Source organism: Platalea leucorodia (assembly GCF_965183815.1).
Source record: "Platalea leucorodia genome assembly, chromosome: 4".
Taxonomy (NCBI): Eukaryota; Metazoa; Chordata; class Aves; order Pelecaniformes; family Threskiornithidae; genus Platalea; species Platalea leucorodia.
In genome coordinates, this window is record NC_138826.1 from 11177679 (window position 1) to 11200052 (window position 22374).

A 22374-nucleotide genomic window follows, 5' to 3' on the forward strand; every position below is an offset into this window, starting at 1 on the left:
AATTTTATTATAAAATTCACTTCTATCGAACAAGGATGGAGTGATAAACAGTTCAGCCTCAGGGAAGAAACAGGAAAAGATTTTTCCTCTCTCCCTCCCTCCCTCCCTCTCTCTCCCTTTTTTGTTTTCCTTTTTTTCCCCCCCCATTTAAGAAAAATCCTCACTCCTCATAGGACTTTTCCTGAAAGTGATTGTGTTTAAGTTAATAAGAATTCCCAGAAATGTAGAGATCAAAGACATCTACATGTTGTTCTAAAAGCAGAAGAGTTGCTTTACTTCACAATTCAAGAATACAATTTTAAAAAAGAAGTAAAAAGTGAGGACTTTTTCTGAATTACATTTTCTGTCAAACTTGTTAAAACCAAGAGTCTTCTGAAAAGGCAGGTTAGGCAATCATAAGTTTACTTTCTAGTATTCACTGACATTTCTCCCTGGTTAGAAAACTGGCAAGCTGCAGGGTAAACAGGGAAAATGGATGCTTGTGGCCCTCTAATGCTTGAAGATGGACTAACCTCCAAGGAAGAACATAAAACAAATATTGATTTTATTTTTTTTTTAATACTAAAACATCTTTGCTTCTGTGTTTGATAGTTCACAGAGGATACCTTTAACCTGGCCTCTAGTGCCATATATGCAATATACTTCTGTACACTAATCAGCAGATACATAGTCAGTAAATATTACCTCTAGAAGATGGCTTGGGGAACTTTGTGAAGCGAGTACATGTACACGGAGTAATTCATTCCAGTTCTTATTTTCTTACTTTACATTACCTCACTAAAACACATTCATTAGCTGATTATGAAATAATCAGTGATAAAAAGCCTTTTTTTCAAAAAAAAAAAAAAAAGAAAAAAAAAGAAAAAAAGAAAAAGAAACAAACACAATGGAAAAAGAGTGTACTGATGAAGATATTCTCAAGCTTTCACATCTGACCTGTAACAATGCTATGAACCAAATGGGTTTCTTGGTTGTTTAACAATAAAACTTCCAAAGGAAAAAAACAACCGTAAGCACTGCCAGCTTTTTATTTATGTCCAAAACTGAGTCACTACATTGAAACCATTCCCTCAAGATGGCGGCCTCGAAGTTACAGACCCTCCTTAAATGACTTTTAAGCACTTTCAAGAAGAACATTCCAAATCTGCTGTCAAAGAGTCCCTGAACATACAAGTCCTTCCGGCAATGTTGTAGATTTGCTTTTATTAAATAACAATGGGAGGATGTTTACAAGCATATATAATTTTCATTAGGCACACTCATCCCCAAATACAGTACACATATGATGCAAACTTCAAATAACTTCAGTAGCAGTTGTAGCCCTGAAGTAAAAACTTGCCAAAATTCCCTGCTTATTTGGCTAATGCATCTTTCTAGAAATTGTATTTACTGTCATCTATGGCCCTATACTAAGCTGAATTTAAGTATTAACTGAAGGGTCTGCTGAAATAAACACAGCAATAAAACTACGTCAGACTGAGCCATCAAGACAGAGCTCAGCTCCTCTGCTTGCTACTTGACTGAAAGAAAAGACAAAAATGTTATTTAACACTCTCGGAATGACTAAGACAAAACATATGTTCCATCTATCTATAATTTCAAGTTGAGCACACCCCATTTTTAATAATGTACAAATTATTCTGGAAGTCATGACCATACTATCCAGTCTTATCGCGAAATACTAGATTACCATCAAATATTATCACCATGTTTTTTGTACTGTTGATTCAGTTCCATGCTGCACAGTTCCACACAACCGGCAAAAAAAAGGGTTTTCAAAGACGACTGCAGTAGAGACAAACATCAGTCTGAAAAAATATGACTAATGAAGGTAAGACAGATCAATCAAAGGGCAAGTTGGAACTCCAATACCTCTCTTTTTAGCCTTCAAAATGAGATTTTAAACAATGAGTTAGTGATTTCAATATGGAACTGGCTGGAGGAAAAACGTCCGTCATTTGATCAGTGGTCTGCTAGATAGATTTCCTTCAATAACTTCTCAAAAAAACATTTGCTTCCGATTGACTGTAACTGCAGCATAAGAGCTGTTAACAGTGTATTAAACAGAAAAAAAAAATACAGCTCAACAACCCCACCTAAACATAGAGGAATTCTAATTAGCTACAACAAGGCAATACGGCTATTCTCCCTTACAACTTCTTCCCATGTAAAAGTCTTTAAACCTTCTTGGAACTTTTTATCTTTTCTGGGGAGTGGCAAAAGAAAACTCCTACTTGAAAAATGCAGATAGCTTACTGTTATGATATCCTCCTTGTGCTAAAGTTGGCTATTAACTTCCCCTCCACATGCAGACTGAACAGGGAGCTGGCAAGAACGACTGGCAGGAGAGAAAGGCGAGAGTAGAAAAGAGCATCTTTCCGTTCTGTGTAAATACACGGTGTTGCAGTTTGCAACATAAAACTGAGTTATATCTAAACTCCTGTACCCAAGTGAATTATTAAGATCTTCACACAAATGCTCGATTTTTTTCCTGAATATCCCCAAATAGCAGCATTAACTAGAGGGGACACACTTGAAGTCTCCTGGAAGGAGCAAGTAATTCCCTTTCTGTCCCCAAGACATGTAGCACGAGTTGCCTGTGCGGATCGGTGTAGCTATAAATACATTTATCTAGAAGAAATAGTCAAACAGTCTTTTCTAAGAGGAGTGTCTGATTGGTTAGCGGAAAATTGATACAGTGGAGCGAAGAATAACTGATAAAGAGATAATCCAGTGTGGCAATGTAGTTCTGCAGCACTGTAGCTCCAGCCTTCATTGGGTGGTGAGTGTAGGGTGATGGAAGAAAAGGACGGGCTTCTGTTGTTTGCATTTGAAGTATGAGGGAGGCATGGTGTGAGCAAACTTCAGATGTGAAGAACAAAAGCCCAGTTTTCCTCTATACCACCTTTAACTATATGATGAAGCCTAAAGCTGAAACACTGCACTATTAGATTTTTACGGCTGATGTTCTGTTTATCTGGTTTTTCCTCTACAAAGCAGAGATGCAAATACCTGCATGTATTTATTCAGTGCATGCATAGCTTCATTTTCAGAGAGAGGGTCACTGTATATGTTCTAACCTGACTTTAATTCATGCTGTAATTTCCCAGACTGTTGTTACAGTATCTCATGCTCATTACTGGCATAACCAAACATTGCCCAAACAGGCTATATTTAACAAATATTTAAAAATTACTCCTGCAAGGATTAAACATCCACAAATCTTTTCATTTTATATAAATGAATAATTTGGAGAGAAGAATAGTGCCTAAGCTGGTGGTGGATCAGAGTATGCCAGTTACAGGAGCACTTAAGCGCCCATTGGCACAGCAAGACTCAAAGACCCGGTAGGTTTCAAAGAAACACTTTTTTTTTTTTTCCCTTCTAGAACTCTTTGCTTTCTAGTAAAGCTGCAACCACAATGTTCTGTCTCTTAATGCCACCATAAAAAAATCAAAACACTTTAAAACAAATTGATGTCCTCTTTAATATAGTCATCACATCATCACAGTACCCTTGCACCCTGCTTGGTGACAACCAGGGGGATGCATACCACACATCTCTCTCTTGCTTGCTCGCTCGCTCTCTCCTTTTTTTTTTTTTTTTTTAAGGCATTGAAGCGGGCAACAAAGAAGGAGAGAAAGACTAGGAGAGACACTCAATTGAGATATTGGCACCTTTGACTGACAAGATCTAATCAGCTTATCTCCACACTAATAAAGTTGATGGCCTGTGGAGCTGGTATATGTCCAGCTTCAAGTGAACTTTCAGTAGCCAAAGCCTCAAGGGCCAGGACTAAGACTGAGCTTATCTAAACTGATTTAAATCAATTCCTAATGGGCTATTTCAATTTGATCAATTTGAAAGGATGGAAACCTGTAACCACTTGACTCAATTGTCTTGATTCATGCTGGCATCACTGGAGATTTGGTGAGAGCCACAAACTATTTATCGATAATGAAACAATGGAGTACAACTGATGCACTTCTGAAATTATTTGACCCTCCTTAAGGTACTGTTCAGTTCATTCCAAACCAGGCGTTTTACAGAGCTACTTCTCTTGTACACGCACTCAATAAAACATTTGGAAGTGTGCTGTTCCAAAACAAGTAGTGAATGCTACACGCAAAATTCCCTATGCCATAAATAGGGACTGAACTGCTTTGCAGCTCTTGAACAATCTGATTTGTTTTTCTAAACTAACCAAGTCCTTTATGTGTTTTGAGGGGCTGCCTGTCCCACTGAAGGTGGGATGGCAGAATGGAACACTACGATAGGAATGATTTGAGCATTCAGATAGATTTCATTCATTATGAGCAGAATTAAACAATTCCCTTATGAAGTCCTTGAAATTCATTTTGCCAAGCTCAATGCACTTTCAACTCCAGAATAACATGTCAAGGAAACATATGTGGCCATATGTATTACATTATACTGTGAAAAAGGCTTGCTGCTTCTCTCAGGGTAAATCATTGCTTTTAAGAATGCAAAAAATTTCATAGCATCAAAGTGCATCTACATGAGACAATTTCTGAATTAAAAACTGTTATTCATATAAACAAAATAATATCTTTGAGAAAACACGGTAATATTATAAACAGAGAATCATCTTAAGAGGTGAAACCATATGCTTATATGTACTTTACAGATTTGCTAAAACGTGAGCAGTGAAACCAGGTATCAGTAAAGTATTTTTCAGTCAATAGCACACGTGAACACCTTAGGAATGTCTTGTGTTTAATAGAGGTAATTTAAGCACTTTCCAAAGGAAGAGTTTTCTGGTATTAATGCTAAATTACAAAAAACCCTGAGCAGTATTTTCATTCAGATTGCGGTTTTCAAGCTGTAATTGCTTTATACAAAATCCACTCCAGTGTTATCACTCAATATCATCTTCACTGCTGTACATCTGAAGATAATTTTGCAATAAAACTTAATTGATAGAGCTTATTTTTCACTAATGTCCTAATATAGAAAAATGAAAAAGTACTAACAGTATGTATTATAAGCTATGACCCTCACAGTGCAGCATATTCCTAGTTTATCAAACTAAAATAGATCCATTTTATGGTATCAAATATTTTATATACTTTAATAACAGAGACTTTTTCCCAAAATAGGAAGTAAATGGAAAATTCCCTTAATAAAGCAAAATGTGGAGACTAAAAGTAATTCACAAAGAGGCTAAGCAGAACATCTCATCTCATAACATTACTAGCTTGTGCCCCACTGACCATTAGTGCAAAATCTCAAAACGTTTCAATTATGGAAATCAGTAACTCTGTCGTCAGTGACATCTATTGAGAAGTTAAACTCGGTGATTTTACAGTTATAAACTGAATTCCTTCTGACATACAACATAAGCTGGATTCTGGACAAGACTTTTTAAAAATTAAAACATTGTGGATTATATTATATTTCCTTCTCTTTTGGGTAAGTTAGACCTAGTATCAGTCCTAAGAGCTTCTCATCAGTTAAGTAAACAGTTTACAGAGAATATTAAAAGGGAAAATAAAGCATTAGATGTTCATAGCAGAGTACTGGGAGTTTGAATTCATAAGGCTTTTTCTTGAACTCCAGTACATCTTAAAGACAACGTATCCAGAGCAGAGAATTCACCAGGTGCCAGACAGCCACTAAGGCACCATGAGAACTGTCACCAGCACCATATTCTGTAATCCTGAGACTTGGGGTCATGTTGAGATCCAGCAACTGTCACACAGTGGTCCTGAGCAGACTAGATAACTTCCAGGTTGAAAAATAAGGGGTCTGCAGAGTCAAGAAGCCACATTTGGCTCAGAATCAAGAGTTTGTCTGGTTGCCCCAGACTTTATTGCCAGTTCTACTACTAAAATTCTGATAGACCACGGACAGTTTGGCACTTTGAATATCTGGGTGCTGCTCTGCAATCTGTGTGGGCTGAAAAGAGCTATACCTAAACTGTAAAACTAACATGATCTCTCTACTCCTGCAGCATGACTATGAACTTTCCATTCTCCCCAAATCTGCCACCTTCCCGCATCACTTCTGTTTCGGTCTCTTGTAAAAGGATCCAAACTCTTTGGTTATTCACAGATGACTCAAAACATCAGAGAGAAGCGAGGAAACTGCTCCTACTATTTGAGATGTCTATATAGGCTTACAGATACCACCCTTCCTGACCATTCAGGACTTCTTCTGTAAGACAGGAAAGATACTGCATAATCCCCACAAACATCTTTCCAGATTTGCACTGGCCTCATTTATCTGAGCCTCAGTGATTAATCTAGCTTGGTGCTGCTTTTTTGCTTGCCTTTTTTTTTTTTTTTTTTTTTTTTTTAATTTAACCTCATTATGCTTTGGTCTGCCTATCTACAGAATCAGTATAATATCATTGACTCTGTCTCTCAAGAGGATAACATGGATGCACAAATGAAGTTCTGGGAGCTCATGATATTACAGGGCAAAACCATATAGCCAGCAAATCGGAAAAAAAACCTGCAGCCACTTCAGTTATTGTAAAAATTAAACTATTGCCTTATTTTTGCATTTGAATACCTCTCACGCTGTCATCTAATGCAGGAAAAGTTTTCTAAACATAGCAATCAGTTTGCCAAGATCACTGCAGACATATCAGACAGAATTAATGACTGTAAAAGGCTGACAGACTTGTGCTTTGTCTTCTGTGAATGAAAACACTACTCTCCAGACCAGATAAAAATCAGCCTCTGCCTTTTTTGGCAGTCAGATCATAACAAGGCCAAAGTAACATTAAATCATTTATGAGGTTTTTAAGTTTAAATATCAAAGTGATATATATGCAGAAGAACTGTTATGACATTTGAATTTCAGCAATAGGCATTTTTTAGGCATTTCAAACTATGTAAAACCTGACATTTCAGTGTTTATATACAAAACCTGCTATGATACAAAACAACACCTCTCCACCAATACTTTGTCATTTAAAACTTTCTTCTTTGTTATATAGTCACATAGTTATATTTCAGCCTGCTGCAGAGCAGATTCTTGCCTACAAACCTGTCATCATTATGCAAATAGGAAAAATCTACTGTATATTAATTATGATTTTTATAGTGATCACTTTCAGTCTCCTCGTTTCCAGTAGTCAGTCTTTCATCCCCCTTATTATTCATGTAGAAATGTTCTTTTGGCAGCTAAAATATAGTACTTTTATGCAATGTTTTGATGAAGTGCACCAGAGAAAATGAAGGGAAATAAACTGGACTACCCAAAAAAGGAAAACAACACAGGTGATATACAACTGTTCAGGGTATTATTTTCATGAGATATAGGAAATAACATGTACTGCTCATCAATTATTCCATAATGTGTAATGCCTGTCTCCCCAACCTTCTAACAGCTGGGATTGAAATGTTTTGACATGATGATCTCTAGGTGGAAATACTGAAGGCGTTAAAATATAGATATAAATAGGTGATAATGAAGAACAAAATGTGTACCGTTTTCTTGCAGTCATAGTTTGCAAATTAACAAGCTGCTATTGATTTTTCTTTGAGGTCAATAACAGCATTTATCGATCTGAGAAGTTAATACTCACTGAGATCAATATTATATCTCAGGGGTCAACAAATCTGGATACTGACTTCTATTTCCTGTCCATATATAAATATTACATAGGCAAAATGGGCGAATTTAATCTTTGGAGATAAGAAAGAGCTGTATTTGACATGATACAAAAAACCAAAAACATTAAAAGTTAGGAATAGAGTCTACTTGGATCATTTTCGAACAGTTTTCAAACACTCAAAACCCCGTATTAATCTAGAAGTACCGGCTTCATGTACTATATCTTCAGTTCTGAACTTAATGTCTCCCAAGTACAGAATGGCTATTCATGGTGTTATTTCCCAACAGCAAAAATGAATCCACTTTAGAGGCTACCCAATATCAAGTGGACATTAACATATTTTACCAAATTAAAATAAAGCTCATAGGAAAAGAGGGAGCCAAATAACAGCTGACTTTCTGATTTTTCTTATGCCTCATTCTTTCCAATGTGATCTTCAGCAAAATCAAGAGAAACATTCCTACTGCCTTCAATCAACTCTGGATCAGGCCCTTGTAAAATCATGTGAAGTTTTCTTCTGATTTGTAGTTTGTTATTCAAGCATTGACACATCTAAAGAAAAACCTGAAGTGAGCAATTAGTCTCCTGATAATTTACACTGACAAATATCAATGAAGCTCTGAGCGTACTCTTGGAAAGTGGCTGGGAAGGAAATAAATTTCACAAAATGCCAAGCCCATACAGGTATTTTTGCAGTGAGATACTCCATTATAACAAATGGTCAATAATGTAACATCTCAAAATATGGAAGTTACATATTAGATCTCCAAAGAATTGTATTTGTGTGAAGAGAAACTATGAAACTTATGGCACAAACAAGGCACAGTGTGCACATTACTAGCAAGCATTTGAAATGGCTAACAAGGATACTATAAAACTAATAATATTTAGCACACTTGCAGAACTTCACAATTTAAGAACTGTTTACGATCATCGTTATGCAAAGCAGAAAATGTTATGAATAAGCTGTAACAGAAAGACTGATAGTCCACAAATTGTACAGAACTAAAACTATTAATACTCAGACTCCAGACCTGTACTGTCCATAGGAGTGAAAACACAGGTCATCTGGTTTTTGGCAACAGTACCTTTCTTTGAATATTTGAGTAAGCAAAGATTCAACACAAAAGGACATAATATAAAGCTATTTCCAGTGTTAACCAAATATTTTAACCTGCCCGTATCAAAATTTTGCTTCAAATTTCATAAATTTACAAGGCAAATATTCAAACATCCATTTGCTACCAAAACATAGTAGTTCCCAGACAAAATGTGTATATAATGGTGCAAGTGTGTTATGCGGAGCATTACAGATGAATAAAAGGTCTTGTTTGTTAGGAATGGTCTAAATTTTTAAAATCTTTAAAGAAATATGATTATGCAAATAACTATCTATGTAACTAAGAAGAAAATGAAGTAAAATAGTAAGCATTGCTCTTTACAAACATATAGAAATACACATTTGATTTAATTTAGAAGTAAAAACCTGCAATTAAATAACTGCAGTCAACTGAGTATTTAATGGAACACTCACTCTGTTTGCATAGCCATTAAAACAGGGCAATTTCCACCAAAGGAAAACCTTTCAAACTCAATTTTGTCCTTTCTGGGTAGTCAGGAGAATATGCCATACCTCCATATTTTCCTTTAAGGGCTGTTTAGCTTACAGAATATTATTCTTATTTGTTATGTGATTTTTTTTTTTAATTTATTTTGTATTTGAAGCAGTTTTCTTGGAAAAAGGAGGTTAAAAACATTATTTTGTTGTTTTAGTAGCTGAATAAAACAACTCAAAAAATGTCATCAACATGGGGAAAACAGTAAAGTTTATCCAAGCATATTTTACATTTACAAATGATTAATTTATTCCACAAATTTAGTGTCATTTCTATTTCTGTAGGCCAAATTTTTAGAAGTATTTATAAGTGTTTTCTCCAAAGATGGAGTTAAGTGCCTGCAATTACTTCAGAAAATGGTAAAGCAGGTCTATAATCAAGTATTGTTTTCTTCCATCCGATTTAGGTACTTTACCCGCTTAATTAATTCAGAAAAAGACAACAAATTCTCACTGCAGCTCCATAATTTATTATATCTGATCCTGAATCCTGAATATTTTTTTAACTGAATTAAGTTTCATCCTCTCTCACTTTTATATGAACTTAAAACAGTAGAGGGGACTTGCTCATGTTATAACAATTACTTTACTTCTTAACTCACCATGAATCAGTCCAAGAAAGTAAAATTTTTTTCTGCATCTGCTGGGTTATTTAAAATCTAAAATAATTAAGACAACAACTTTTCAGCACAATAAACTGGAATGACAAAAATTAGGGACAGTGTTAAAATTAACATTTATTATAAATACTTAATCTAGTACATGACATATTTATAAAGCTTATACTGATGCTAGAATTTTTGTTTTGTAGAATACTTTATGATGCACACAATAAAAAACCCTCCATTTGACTCATTAACATTTGAGCAAGACTCTGACTCACCATTTTAAACTCATTTAAGAAAATATCATAGTTTCTAGACTGAATTTAAAAACATCCTCACCATAAAATTGAAAGCAGTTAATCTTTAAAAATTAAAATGAAAAAAAAAAAAAATGTATGTGCTATCTACATTTCATTCTTCATGCTTCTCTACTTGATATTTGACTACTGAAAAATATGGCACTAAAACAGCAAAAGTACTTAGACACAGAGTAAAGCAAATATAGTCAGTCATTTGCATAAAATTTCTCAATATGGCATTCCAACCAATTGTTGTAGCAGTCAAGTGCCAAGACATTCAACGCATGGAAATCTTACAACACTCAATTATAAAAATCAGATTAATATTTTCAGGACATATCTAATAAAAACAACGAATTATTGCATCTATGTGAATAATAAAAAAAGCAAAGACTGAACCATTCTCTTCATCTGTTTTGCACGTTGTCTGTCTAGATCCTTCAAGAGAGCTAAACAAGAATCAAAACCTCAAATATCTGAACACTCTCCATAATCTTCACATTTATAGAGTCACAGAGACCATAACATATGGAAAAGTTCATCATAGTAGAGACCAGCCAAGTAGATCTAAGAGATTACCTTTGTACCAATGTTTATCTTTGCAAGGTACATAATGTAAATTGTGTGATTTATTTCATAAAAATGCAAACCACAACAATTAGCTACTCATGATACCTAGATTCAGACGTCATTGCACTGAGCTTGACCTTAGTACACGCTCGTGGAAACATGTTCTTATCTTGCAAACTTTTTTGGAAATGTACTGAGCAAAACAGACAACCTCTCTTCCCCAGCAGGCACATGAACTGTGCACACACACACCTGCAATTAAAGAGGTAAATATGTATGCTCTGCCAATAACTGGGCATGTTTACAACCATGAGCATTTATTACAAATGTGATGATTAGGCCAAGAGTATAAAATTTTATATAAAATTTTACATTTACATTTTCTGAGCTAGTGAAGTAATATAAGGTAAATATTAGCAAATGGCAGAAAAACAACCACAAGGTGATACAGAGCTGATGCTGGAAATTAATAGTGAGGGAAGAGTCAACAAAATATGGAAGGAACACAAAATCACAGAATCTGTAGAACAACCCTCCATTGAACTACATAAGTTACTACGAAGAAAACAAAAATGCACTCTTGAGTCAAGGAAAGATGTAGAGAAACAAGAATGGACAGATGTGTGTAAGTGGCCTACAACAGACTGATATAAAATTGTGAAATTGCAGTTTACAAAGCCACGAACAGCAATTTTGTGGGTCTACAGTTCCTCACAACAGCTGGTAGCAAATAACTAGCAGTAGTGTCTCAAAACAAGGCTCTAACAACTCAAAGAAAATTATTGTGCTAGTTCAGAAAGAAGACTGGCACTGCAGATCAGCAGTTGAACTCACTCTGACATAAAATCAAGCTAAACAGTAAAGAGCTTCCTACATTCAACTCCTGACTCTTTCTGTAAGAATGGCATTAATTTCAATTTTGCGATGTATACATCTACTTAGTAATCAAGTAAAATTCATATTATGAGCTATTAGGCCGAGATAAGCCTCGTTGTTCAAAAGCGAGACAGTACAAACAAAATCTAACTGAAAAACAACAAAAGTTTTGATTCAAAAATAGAGACTTGGATGGCCAGTATTACTTGCAAAAATCAGAGGCTATGTCCTCACCTGAGACACAAGCAGACATTTCAACTGCAACTGAACTAAGTTTCCATAAAGTTCAGTAATAATTTTTTGGACTATAAATGCCAGAAATTACAGGAGAAAACATATTTTATAAGCAGCGTAGTAAAATCATTAGCATAAAATACTATGATATCACTGAAACTAGATGAAGAAATAACATCTAGATAAGCTGCTCTTCAATCAGTCCACACCAGGGTGAGAACAACGCTTTTCACTCATCTGCTTCTATGCCTCACTTCAGGACAGAAGTTTGAGCTTTTCTCCCTGTGTACTTCTACCAGGAAAAAAAGGTGCTTGTGTAACTATAACTCTTCAGTCCTAAGTTGTAAAAGGGCAAAATACTGCACTTGAAAGATGATCTACCACGAAAACCCTTTTGATATTGACTTTACCTAGAAAAGTATGTTCAATACAAATAAATTTTTTAATGTTAAACTTTGTTCTTTAGCGCAATTGGAGGAAAACACTGTTAGCCTGACAGGAAGTAGCGGTACGAGGCTTCAAACAAGAAATATAAAAAAAAACCTAGGGTGTATTTTATTTTGTCAAGTCTAAGCTCATCAACTTTTCTTCTTGATGTAAGTTGTATACAAAGAGTCTTTGCCCAACAAGACCTCATGCTGTGCAAACTCAGCCGTGCCCATGTAGTGAAAAAAATCTGTTAAAAAATATTGAAAATCATGTTGTTTACTTAGGCACCCAAAATAATAACTCACCAAAGTCTGATTTTTTATGAAATATACAGTTTATGTTCTATGGACAATGAAATCACCAAATGAAGCCATTAAATTAGCAGGGCATTAATATATTTGAAGGTCAAAAGGTAGACTTGCAATTCTATTCAGCTGTGCTCTTTTAAAGGTTGTAACAGACTGACTGTCATTGCCAAGCCAGTATGACTTAGAATCAATTCATTTCACTTGGTGAAAGTTTAAAAGAAGTGGTTGTGGCATACAATGGGAGGAAGAGAAGAAATCATAGGGAAAAGGGAAGAGTGTCTAGGGACAATATATCAGGGTTTGAATTCTACCCATTAAAGACTAACCAGCAGTTCCCAACTATCCGAAACTTTTTGGACAAGTTCTCTAGAACTTATTTTTCTCAAGGAGAATATGAAACCTGATCGAGAGCGTTTCTCTGGCCAACACAAGTTGAACGTCTCCTTGCTAAAGGCATGAATTCACGTTCTTTGTCCACCTATCACAATGGGTTGTCTGGACTTTAGAAAGACAACCAGAGTATGTTAGATACAATTCTGACATCTCTCAGTGACACCTCCTAAGCATGATGGCTGACAGTGTTGTGCAAATGAGGAAAGAGAATATGTGTGTGTGTGTATATATATATGGAGGAAAGACAAACTGGTGGCTTTTTGCATTATTTCCTTGCCAAACCAAGGTAGTTTGTAGAGTTTACTCAGACTGCTAGAAACAAAAGCTACTATTTATTTATCATTTTACTTTTATATAAAGAAGTAGGTAGTGTAACTTCAGACCAAAAAATATAACCACATAGATCAACTTGAAACCTTCATGTTTTTATTACGACACAAGTCTTCAAAAGCTTTGCTATGGACTTAGGAATAAACTACAATGAATACCTTCATCAATAAATATATTATACATTAGAGAAAGAGGGCCAGCACCAAAGATGATTACATTGAAACACTGTTTTCAGTGATTCCAGTGATTCAGTGATAACGAGCAAGAGGTTATTTCCTGTAGAACAGTCTACACAGTAGAGGTGGTGCAATACAGTGCTTGTAAAATAATGTTTTAAAAGTTATCTTCTGAGTTCAGTTCATAATTCAGATATTAATATTATTCGCAGGTATTTTGTGACAAGTGCAAGGTATTTGTGAAAATATATACAGATTTCGGCCTACCTGATTATTTGTCCAGAATGCACATGGGAAGTACTTAAGTTTCTGATATTGAAACAAAATGTTCCCATCATTCTAGCATGGAATAAAAATCCACAATCTGAATATTGTTTCACTATATATAATACAGTATATTTAAGAAGTTATCGCAATGTTTTGCTCATCCAAAAATCAGTCTCAAACAAACTTATTTCAACTGGATGCCAGTTCCTAACAAGACTGAAGTTGAGTTGTCCTGTGGCACAATAACGAATTCCTGCACATCAGTGAACATTAAAATAACCTGGGACTTCTCCTAAAACAGGCGACAAAATGGCCAAATTTGGAACACTATTTTTCCTACTACATCTTAGCAAATCTGTACTACTGAACAGATTTGACAGTCCTTATTTGCTGCATTAATGGCATAATCCCAAACCTACTGAGGTGAAAGGAAAGATAAGCATTCATTTTATTGGAATTCCAGTTGAAAGGTGCTGAGTACCCAAAAGATAAGCTTTTAACAGAAATGGTCTTACAATACTGCAGAGACTGTGGAAAAACTCTACAAAATAGGTTTTTCTCGTCTCTTCAAAAAAAGTAGTTGGAAAAGTACTTTTTTTAGTACTCTGAAGCAGTTAAAGGCCAGTACTTAAATAATGAAAATTCATCATTTCCTTACTTCCTGGTAAGCACTTTATGTATTTGCAAATACATGAATATACACAAAAAATCTATATCCTGCATTTGAGACAACACAGACAAATGCAGAGGGAACAGGCTTTGAACACTACTAGACAAGGTTAGGTGGGTTACCGGGTAAACTTTGCATGACCACAAACATGCAGGGCCCACACTGCTGTTGAGTCAAATCTTTAAGAGGAAACACAGAGCTAAGAAAAATAGGGATGGTGCCAGAATTTGAATAAATATCCTGATAGAGACAAAGTATTAAAGAGAAATCTGGTGCTAGAAATAGGAAGGTCAGAGCTGGGAAGGCTGGTGAGAGAGAAGAAAGGAGGACGGGAGGGCCAGGAAGGAGGAGGTGGCAGATGCGAAGCCAGAGGGAGCAGCTCAAGCGACCGGACAAGCAATGAACCAGCAAGCAATATTCAAACTGAAGGCGTAAAAAGCACTTTGCTGGTATCAACAATTGCACTGTAAAACACTAAGGAATGAAAACTGAGCAGTTTTGTCTCTCCATGCCCTCTCGATGCTGCTTCTGACTGTTTGTCACAAGGCAGCAGCACTACCCGAACGTGTTTTCCCCCCATGACCGTGCAGCTGGGATACTCCCGAGGCCTGACATCCTCAGAAACAAAAACCTCTCCCTATTTCTTCCTTCTCCCCACTTTAAAGCCCAGACTACGAAGAAGGGCAGAGGGCTTAGAGATGTAGGAATGCAATATGCCACTTCAAAATGAATTGCTGAAACAATAAACAGATTTTAATAGAAATCAGCCAGCAAAGAAAAAAAATTATATATGAAACATGAAATACTGTTGCTAGCAGAAGAAACAGGGATCATGAAAAAGCTCTCTCTGATGGTGACTGGAAACTGCATAAAAACTCATTTCACTGTGGAAACTTTGGATTACGATTTCAGTAGAAAGATGTTCTGGCATATCAAAGAAACACCTGAGGAGGAGATATTGGTATATGCTCCAGAACTCAGAAGCCCTCTTTCTCTAATGAAAGGTTTTACATACAGTATTCACATATACATGTATGAATAATTCATTAGAGATGAAATAGGTGGATATTAAGTGTAAATATCTGGGACAGGAACAGACTTTTTTTTTTTTTTATTTAAAGCAAGGGGCACTAGAAGCAAGGTCCTGATTTTCAAAACTTGGTTTCCATTTCCATACTTTGAGGTATTTGGAACTCAAATGTAATTGGAATATGCATGCACCTGAAGACAGAACAGGGGTGTGAAGGTCCAAGTGATATTAACTAATGCAAGCAAATTAGTAAGTATACAAAATTACAACACAAAAGAAGCAACACCCTTTCCACTAGTCTAATGCAGCCCTACATGTATGCATATTAGGGTTTGTTATTTTGTTAATTTAACATTGGATGTTAGAGCCATTTAAATTTTTTCTAAGCTGAGCAAACACTTTTTAGTTTGATCATAGCAATGCTTACTATATTGTCTACCTGAAAAGCCAACCTCCAGCTCTTGCAACCATAATGGAATAGAATTTGTTTAGAGGATATACTTATTTTAATTTTTATATTTTCCACATATTTTATGTCAGCTCTGGTTTGCATCTCATTTATGACACCCGAACAGCACAACCACCCCATGGAATATGGAGGGAGAAGGTCCTTCAGGGCAGGTGCTTGGGGTTCAGGTTGTTCTGTCAGTAAAGGAGTCGGGAATCCAAATTTGTGGCATGCTGCTGTGGACAATGTGTTAGTACCTCAAATTCCATTACTCACATCTGGCAAGACACCTACTGGAGTTGTTTTAAAAGAGTTCCTTATTCCTGCTAAAGTAATTGAACTTGAAGACTCCTGCCTTCAGGACCCCTCTATAAACATTTCTTAACACACTTTCACTCATCTGTTCATTGTACTTTCACTCAACTTTGCATCCAGATAAGACAATAATACTATTATTTTATAGAGAAGTAAGCACACCTCTTCGTCTAATGAGATTCTCATTTGCTTTCCACCTAGAAAGCTGCCAATACTTTGAGGTGGGTCTGACCATCTGCCTGTCAGCTAGGCTACCACTACGTTACATTCTATATTTATGGCTCAGTCCAGAAAGGGAGGTTTGACTGCAGTTCATTACAACAGGTGAAAGACACTGAAATTTGCTTGGATCCCTGAGTACTGAGAATTATTCATGTCACACAAAGGTGGGAAATAAGCTGTTGTGTCTCTTGCTCAGAGATATTTCTCCTTTAACTGTCTCAGAATTACATATTCCTGGGATTCCCAAAGAGTAAAGAGGATTGGAAAAAACATTTTAAGCAACCTAAAGTCGAGATTCAGAAGGATTTTCTGTAAATGGAACAAGAGAGTTTTTCTTCCTTTGATTTCTTTTCTTTAAAACACTACGTTTACATATTACAAAAGGGATATAAAAACAGAAGCCAACACAAAATTTTAAGATTTGGTGAAAAGAATATATCTATTACCCACAAACTACAAACACTTCCAGTAGCACAGATATTTCAGAGACATTCGGAGCCACAGCATAATATCCAATAATCATCACTCATAGGGGCAAGCTCAACACTTGTTCTCAAATTACATGTACTGAAAGCTATAGAAATATCTAAGGTTCATGAATAAAAAAAACAAAAAAAACCAAAAAAACCCAAACCAAAACAAAACAAAAAAACAAACCAAAAAAAACCTGCAATGTAGTTTTACCATGAAAGCCTGGACAGCATTCAACGGTTGGATCTCTGTCTTACATTGTCATGAAACAAGGTGAAGCCTATATTATACAAACACCAGGATTTTTTTTCCCTAGAAAGTATCAGGCAGTTCAGAAGAACTTACCGAAAGCAATTCAACTGCAGATTACAATTGTCCTCTACAACAAGGTTTGCTGCTCTTCTCCTTGACAGTGTTTTACATTTGCATGCCAATTTTATCTCTGAAGATGAATGAAGCATTTTGAACTGTTCCTCATTCAAAATACTCCTGTCTGAGCAAACATATCTAAGACTTGACAAAGAAGGGCATACCTTACTATGCTACGCTCTGCAGGCAAAATAAGGAAGTTCTAGAATTCAATTTGATGATGTGGAAATCCGACCACGGGGAATGGAATTAGGCAATCTCCCCCTCCAAAATGGTAAGAATTTTGTGACTAATCAGAATTAATTCAACGGACTCTCCTTTCAACTGAAGCCAGCAATTTTCACGCATTTTTAAAGTCTCTCTCATATTCTGAGGCTATATGGTCAGATTAAATGATCTGAAACTAATACTGAGCTCTAGTGTCATGAGTGGTGTTGGAAATGCCTGCTAACCAGGCTGTAAACTTGCTTGTCTGTTCCTTACCAGAAAAGCAGATGATAACATAAAAACAGAAAAATAACAACAAGAAATATTTTTTAAAACAATTTTTGGATTAAAAAAGAGCAGATGAGTGCACTTCACGGTGTTATCAGCTGTTATGAAAACTTCCCCTACTTGGTACAAACAATGGAGACCTTCAAGATTCAAACAGCTGGTGGTTTCCCTGTATGACCTGAGACATTTCCCTCATGTGTGTTTGTGCCATATAACTCAGGCGATTAAAACACAAATGCTCTGATGAACTTACTGGTCTACCAAATCAGCTACTCAAATGCCTGTTAAATTTGCAACATGCCCTGTGAATATTTAGAATAACGTTGTTCTCTTCACAGTAGGCCTTGAGTACTACGGAACTGGTTACTAGATACTAAAGGCTTTGCTTAGTCTGTCAGGAGGTTTCTGCATAGACTGAAGCATCCTCAGTATCAACAAATGATAGACAACAAACCATGAAACCCTAACAGTCAGTGTTGGATTGTGTCTTAGAGATGGTGACATAAGTGGCATCCTGTTCAGACACCACTGAATCAATGGCACCGCTCAAAGAAGGAAGTCAGACCTTCCAACAGATCTCAGCTTGTATGAACAACTGTACATAAGATGAAAGGGCTTATCAATTTAGAGATGCAAACAGGAAAAAAGCTTCCAATTTATCATGGTAAATTTCAGGAATAGTAATGTGAAATTGCATTAAATTGGTTATGTGATGTCAGATTAATCCTTAGATGATCACAGGGGCAGGTTAAAATAGTATATGTATTTTTGCTGATTAAGGTAATAAGACAGACCCAAATGTGACTTATTCCAGAGGTGAAAATCATCCAGCTTCATTACAATAAGCAACATACATATCTATAATTGTGAAAAGACACCACATAAATAAAGTAGAATAGATACTTAATTGTTGTCACCTCCTCCTCCTCCTCACAGAATCACAGAATGACTGAGGTGGGAAGGGACCTCTTGAGATCATCTCGTCCGACACCTTGTTCGAGCAGGGTCACCTAGAGCCAGGACTGTGCCCACCTGGATTTTTAATATCTTCACAGACAGAGACTCCACAATCACTTTGGGCTACCTATTTCAGTGTTTGACCATTCCCACAGTAAGAAATTCTTGTGTTCTGGTGGAATTTCACAGGTTTTAATTTGTGCCCGTTGCCTCTTGTCCTGTCACTGAGCATTACTGAGAAGAGTCTGGCTCCCTCTTCGTCATTCCATCCCATCAGCTATTTATACACATTGATAAGCTCCCCCTGAGCCTTCTCTTCTCCAGGTTGAACAGTGTCAGCTTTCTCAGCCTCTCCTCACATGAAAGATGCTCCAGTTCCTTAATTCTCTTCATGGCCCTTTGCTAGACTCACTCCAGTAAGTCAACGTCTGTCTCGTACTGGGGTGCCCAGACCTGGAAACAGCACTCCAGATGTGGCCTCAGCAGTGCTGTGTAGAGAAGATCTTTATGCAACAAAAGTAATGATTAAGGCAAGACAGGGTCTGAGAAGTCAACTCAACGATGAATTGGAACTCCAAAATGGAATATTTTATTTTATTATGACACCTCAACACAGAATGATCATACAGTCACTCCAAAAGCAAGTTCTTTCATTGCACTGAATTAATCTAAATTCACTCATACCTAGAATCATCATGATCCATACCAGGAACTAAATATAACTAATCTGTTTCCATAAAAATCTTCTGCAAAAATCTACATTACAATGAAGTTAGTATTTCTAAAGTCATCATCTCCAAATTATTTAATATTAATATGTAATATAATATCACTACACTACTAGTCTGCACATAGTTTAGGGAACAAGAACTCTCTCACTGCTCAAGATGAAAAGTAAAGGCGGACACAAAGATGGGGTAAATTAGTGTGACTCTATGGAACTGAATGTAGTTTCACCTGGTTTTGATACTGAAAGACACTCTTTCCGTATAAATATAATTTGCACTCCAACCATATTTCTCAGAGATCGCCATGGAGATATGCAGTGGAAGTTAACATGATCATCATCTCTATAAAAGAAATTCCACATGGAATAAAAGAGGATGCAAGATATCTCTTCCCCAAAAGGATCAGTCTGAATTTTTATATACTGTTTCTTTGTAAAAGATCCAGCCTCAACTAAAGCAGATCAGGAACTGGTTTTGACCAGTTTAAAATAGTCCTTCAAAAAAAAAAAAAAGTTATGACCATTGATAGAACAGACCTGAAAATCTGCAGGAAACCAAACTTCATTGCTATCATACGTCCATCTCTACTAACGTGTCATCCTCTGGCATAAGAGAATGAATTCTCCTCATCCCCTCCAAAATCTACACTGTATATTCCATACATCCATTGCATTATTGTGAACAGCACTAAGCCCAGAATAATTAAAATGTAGGCACTTTAGTAATACCATTCATTTAACACAGTCATATTTAACTCTACCAGGGTTCAACTTAATTTACCTCTTAAATAAGGCTTGAATTCTAAAAAGATATTGGAATATATCAATTAATTGGGACCCTCTGCCAGAAAATTACTTCACTGCTCAAACATACATTTTCTGAAACTTCCAGTAACTTTGCACAAGCTGCGTTTAAGGGGATTAGACTCTGGAGACTTAACTATTGCTGGTTTTAAAAAAATCCACTATAAATTGCTAAAACTTAGTAAAAACATTTTGAAAATACCAACTGAAAAGTTGTAGCCAATAAAAAACCCACTAATTCAATAATTGAGCCTCAATTTAGCCTTCTCCTTTAATTTTATGCCATCTGTATATTTTGGGGTATGGTTTGTTTACTTCTTTCATTGCACAGAAAGGGCTGCATAATCAGTCACAGAACTGATCGCAAGAAAATTGAGCTGATAACCTTGTTATATATCATCTGTAGTTAATATCTTATAAATGTATTAAAATGATATTTTTTACATGTATGAATAAAAGTAAAAGACAAAAACAACTGGAGTCTGCAGTGTGTGCTAGCAATCATTGCGGGTGGGTAAACTGACAACATGTAACTGCATATTAAGACAAATGTAGAATTTAGACAAAGTATTCCATCTCTTTTCAGATGTATACTTTTAAACCTCAGGAACTGTTTTCAGTAGATGTCATGCCTTTTAACTTGAAAAAAGATAAGCGCAAATAAGCTCCCAATTGTCTCCCCAATATGTAAACCACATCTCGGGCTGCTGTCTCTGTTTCGCCTTTGAAGTTTCCCTGAAATGTCATGTGTTGTGAAGACTGCTGTGCATAAGCAAGACAATTTGCTCACTCTCAGAATTCTTACCGGTTTCCACTGCTATTTGGTATCCAGCCTCTAGTCTCCGAGATGACCTTTCCAGCCTCTCTGTGTTATCGAGCAGATGTGCCCTCTGAAAAAGAAAAGGGGAGAGAGAGAAAAAAAAAAAAAAAAAATCAGGTGGCAGTCTACAACGTTCTCCCCCCCTTTTTAATTGTGCTTTCATATTCCAAAACATAAAAATATCCACATATATTTTATGGAAGAGCCTGTTACAAGGACCACTGGAAGGGGCAGGTTCTATGATCAATCATAATTATGTGTACCAATCATTTTTGTTTTGAAACATGGAATACGTGCTTCACTCTTATTACACGAACTCACAAAACAGAATGCGACTATTATACGGAAAACCTGTCTGAAGAGCATTTCCAAAATAGATTTCCGTGTGACACATGTATGCAAGCACCCATGATTTCTATTCAACTACAGTTTGATGAAACCATCACTTTAAATGCAAGTGGTAGTTTTTAACATGAACTTAATTTTCAGCAGCGGATATATTTCCTTTACGTGTACTACTCAAGTGAGGTGATAAAAACAACAAGCTATTCATACAGAATACTGAACAGCATGAATATTCTTCAGACTGTTTGATGTAAAAAGATGTAGAAACAAAACACTGGTTTCTCGATTTACATCTCTTATGCCTAAATATATATATGAATATATAAATAATATACACACACGCAGGTATAAGATATTTTTCCCAGAAGTCATTTGCCCATTTATGAGATAACAATAAACTCTAGTAAAAATGCGTCTTCTAATACATTTTCACTTGGGGCCTCTGTAATAGTGAAAAAGTGAAATTATTACTTTCATTAGTTTCTTCTCCATCCAAAATGCCAGTATTTCAACATGTAAGCTCATTTCCTTTGGAAATTTGATCCTAGCCTAGCTCTAATCAAGCCATCAAAAAATAGAAGCCCCCCCCACCCCCCAGTAAAGTAAACACACACACCTTTCCGAGCACCCCTTCACCCCAAAACAACATTTTGGATATTTGTCAAAAAATATTTCTTAGAACTTTGCCTTGTTGACAGATGTCATTTAAAAATTGAAGAAATGCTTTCTAATAATAATAAAAAAAGGAGGTGCCATACATATTATCTGAGTGGCTGTCTACCGAAACGATCTACCTTGCTCTAATGAGCCCCTATGGATCTTGGGAGATGCAAGCTGTATTGACATGCACACTTAAGCTAATACACCTAGACCAGTGCCTCCAAGCTCTAGCAGCCAGGGATGCTGACAGAATATCTCGCTTCTATCTTCAAAGAAAGGAAGTGATTAGTATGTTATCATTACCATTCAAAACGTGATTTCCCTATTCCCTCCCGGCATAGGTGACACATC

At 36.1% G+C, this 22374-nt stretch overlaps 1 protein-coding gene across 2 annotated transcripts in view; it reads right to left on the bottom strand.

The window, feature by feature from the left end:
* Positions 1–22374, bottom strand: part of VTI1A (vesicle transport through interaction with t-SNAREs 1A) — a 274146-nt gene that overhangs the window by 185148 nt on the left and 66624 nt on the right. For both annotated transcript variants that reach the window (XM_082308622.1, XM_082308623.1), the window contains exon 5: positions 21004–21088. In XM_082308622.1, the coding sequence (XP_082164748.1) occupies positions 21004–21088 (85 nt within the window). The remainder of the gene's footprint in view (positions 1–21003; positions 21089–22374) is intronic.